Source organism: Stegastes partitus, unplaced genomic scaffold (genome assembly GCF_000690725.1).
Source record: "Stegastes partitus isolate 25-593 unplaced genomic scaffold, Stegastes_partitus-1.0.2 Scaffold181, whole genome shotgun sequence".
In the NCBI taxonomy this organism is placed as follows: Eukaryota; Metazoa; Chordata; class Actinopteri; family Pomacentridae; genus Stegastes; species Stegastes partitus.
The window spans coordinates 671,023-674,219 of NW_007577912.1; the positions used below are offsets into that span (position 1 = coordinate 671,023).

Here is a 3,197-nt window from a genome sequence, read left to right on the forward strand (position 1 = left end):
GAGATGCCAAATTACAAAGTTGCTATCCACAGACATGCCTGTGCACTCGACACACACCTCTTGATGATGTTTTTTCCTTCCTTGCGTGCCCGCTCGTACTCCTCCCTCTCCGACTGGCTGAGCTCGACCTGCTCCACGTACACCGTCTTGTCAGGCAGCGACACCAGAGGACGTCCATTCACCTCGCTGGTCTTGGTCCGTCGCAGGGTGATGCACTTCACCAGGGTCTGGAGGTTTCTGCACACAGTATCAAGTGCCTGAATGTAACATCTGATGTCTGATTATTTATAGAGTAATATGACAAATTCCTCCACAAAATTACAAACTTTCATCAAACATTCATTTAAGTGTCTATATGTAAGCTAATATTAGTTTACCAGCACATGTAGTTGCGCATGTAGTAACATAACTAATTCAGAAATTTGCCTGAAATGACTGTCTGTACAAGATAATACACCCTTGATTTATAAACCTTTTATTCAGACAAGGAAACACGTCCAGCCTGTTAATATGTGGAAAAAATAGGGAGAAGCATAAGGTAGAGAAACACAACAGATGCCATGTATCAAGTAAAGAAAGTAAAAAAAAAAAAAGGTTATATTACAGGTTGAAGAAGGAAAAAAGAATGAAGCTTAACAAAAACGTAACATAAAAATTACGTAATAAAACTGCACCTCAGCATCAATTTCACTCTGACTGACAGCATCAGTGTCCACTCACAGGAAATGGCTCCCTCTGGAGTGTTTTTGCTTCATTACAGCAGTATCATTTTCTTTATCTTTTTTAATTAGCATTTTATTATTGCTACATTGCAGTTCCTGTATCTCTGAGCACTTACTGCATGCCGGCCCTGTCTCCTTGCATAGCTGGTCTCTGGATTACTCTGTTCCACCACTCTCGTACATCGAAGGGCTTCAGACGCAGGAAGGCCAGCAGCATCCACAGATCCTTCACACTGTTCTGGATAGGGGTACCTAAAAGGCACAAACACACACACATAGATGACTGCATCTATGCGTACCTGATAAAATCCCTAAAATGGGTATTTGTAATTGTTAATAGTGATAAAATTAATATTATGATGTTGCCGTACATTATGTTTTTGTGTTTACTAAAGTACTCAAAATTAGAAAACCTAAGATCAGCCAAATCAGTATGTAAGATGTCACGATTTTAAAAACATGAACTTGTAAACATTCATTTTCAGTCACAATATTTTGGAAGTTTTTTGCCTTGATACACTTCGATGAAGAGATTTATCCTATGGCCACTGAAAAGTCTGGATTCTCATTGATTTAAATTGTGGACNGAAAAATGCATAAAATGGAAAGAAAAAAAAGAATTGTTTGAGTATATTTAGAAAGCTTCTGTACAGTCAAGATACCCAGTTCTAAAAGACAAACCAACAAAGACAAATCTCCAACCGTTACTGTGTGAGTGTTACCTGAGTGGCGTCTCCAGGATGGTGAGGAAGCGCGTAAACTGAGAGACGACCAAACACTTGATGCTGCTGTCTTCACTTCGCACCCTGAGTAGGTTTCCCATCAGCGCCTGCACCTGCAGAGACAAAAACACAACTTACACATGGTAGTACACAACTCTACCTTCCAAGTCTTTTAAAATAACTTCTGATTAAAGAAACCAGAGTCGTTAAAGTCCAGGATCAGAAATGCTCAAAAAGTGGGTGTCAAGCTGAGCCTTTTGAATCTAAACACCTACAATATGAGCATTTTGATAAGTCCTGCTGATGTTGATCCTGTCAAGGTAAGATCATTTACATCATTTATTAAATGTAACACTCAATGCTTTTGGTAAACAATATTTTTGTTAATTATGCAGGGATACAGAATGCTACAAAGTTTATGAGTAAGAAAACTAAACTGGTTTGTAGGCAACGTCCTTGAAAACAGTCTGTAGCTGAAAATCTTGCCGAAGCACAACTTGAATAAAATTTCCTTTTCTTAAAAACTTGTTTATACTTTTACTATGTGTGCGTTAACATTTTGATGACTATTATCTGAAGACTTAGAACCAGCAGACAAATCATTACACAGTCTTGTTACTGTTGGACTTCTTACGCTCATGAGAGCCACCTAGTGGTTAAATGTAATCATAACAACACTCTTCGTTACAGTGTACCTTTTATAGTGCTTCCTAAATGGTTGGAAAGGTTTAGACCTGACTTATTCAGTGCTGGAGAGAGGATCAGTGCTTATGAAGGGGTTAGATTCCCTGGAAGTGTCTGGTTGGATGTCTGTGCTTCCCCTCTTTATCGATCCAATGTACAGTTATTTAAATGACTACTGCATTTTTAAGAACAAAGAAGACATTGCCCCTTATTGTCCTGAAAATCTTGCCGAAGTACAACTTGAATAAAATTTTCATTTAAAGCTTCAAGAAATTGTGTTTAATGGTCTACAGGTTGTTTTACATTTTTTATCCCCCACTTAATTTAAAGTTTAACCTTTGAGCTTGTCCTCCATCTCTCAGAGTTGGTACTATTTTCGTCGTCCAGTTCCTCTTGTGGAAACTCCACCAGTTCACTGGTTTTGATCTCACTTCGACAGAGAGGACAGCGTGCTTTGTCCTGTTCAAACGCACAGAGCACAAGGGAAAAGATGAAAATGTTCATGACTGGCAGCTAAAACATCAATTATGTAGTAGCGAAAACTTTTAAATCAGAATTCAGGCAAATTGAAAAGCCCTCGGCCTGCTGAGGACACGTACCTGCTCAGTGCTGATGACTTGTGCGATGCAGGGCCGGCAGTAAACGTGGGCACAGTGTGTAATGACGGGAAGCTGAACTGAGTCCAGACACACCGAGCATTCCTCGTCAGAGCCGCTGGCCAACACCAAGCGCAACTTTTCTATCAGACGCTCCCGCAGCTCTGCTGGCGTTGCTGCAGCACCTACAGCAGAGAGAGGACACAGGGAAGGAAAGAAGAGTCAGGAACTTGATAGTTAAGAGCAAATGGATTTCAATGGACGGCATGATGAATAGAATCTGCAAAATAGAGTTACAGGTATGAACTCTAAAAGCCAATTTAGATGATGGTTTATGGTGGTAAAACAAGGACATTATTGGAAGAAAAAGAAGCAGGTTGGTGCACAGAATTTTTTTTTTTGAATCAGATATACTTTATTGATCCCTGAGAGGAAACTGCAGGTAACACTAAAGTTATTTTATATTACATCAT

At 39.6% G+C, this 3,197-nt stretch overlaps 1 protein-coding gene across 1 annotated transcript in view; it reads right to left on the reverse strand.

The window, feature by feature from the left end:
- Positions 1 to 3,197, reverse strand: part of hltf (helicase-like transcription factor) — a 17,429-nt gene that overhangs the window by 5,042 nt on the left and 9,190 nt on the right. The window contains exons 17-21 of the mRNA XM_008280120.1: positions 2,728 to 2,921; positions 2,465 to 2,587; positions 1,443 to 1,557; positions 839 to 974; positions 39 to 237 (exon numbers count right to left, since the gene is read on the reverse strand). Coding sequence (XP_008278342.1) covers positions 39 to 237; positions 839 to 974; positions 1,443 to 1,557; positions 2,465 to 2,587; positions 2,728 to 2,921 — 767 coding nt within the window. The remainder of the gene's footprint in view (positions 1 to 38; positions 238 to 838; positions 975 to 1,442; positions 1,558 to 2,464; positions 2,588 to 2,727; positions 2,922 to 3,197) is intronic.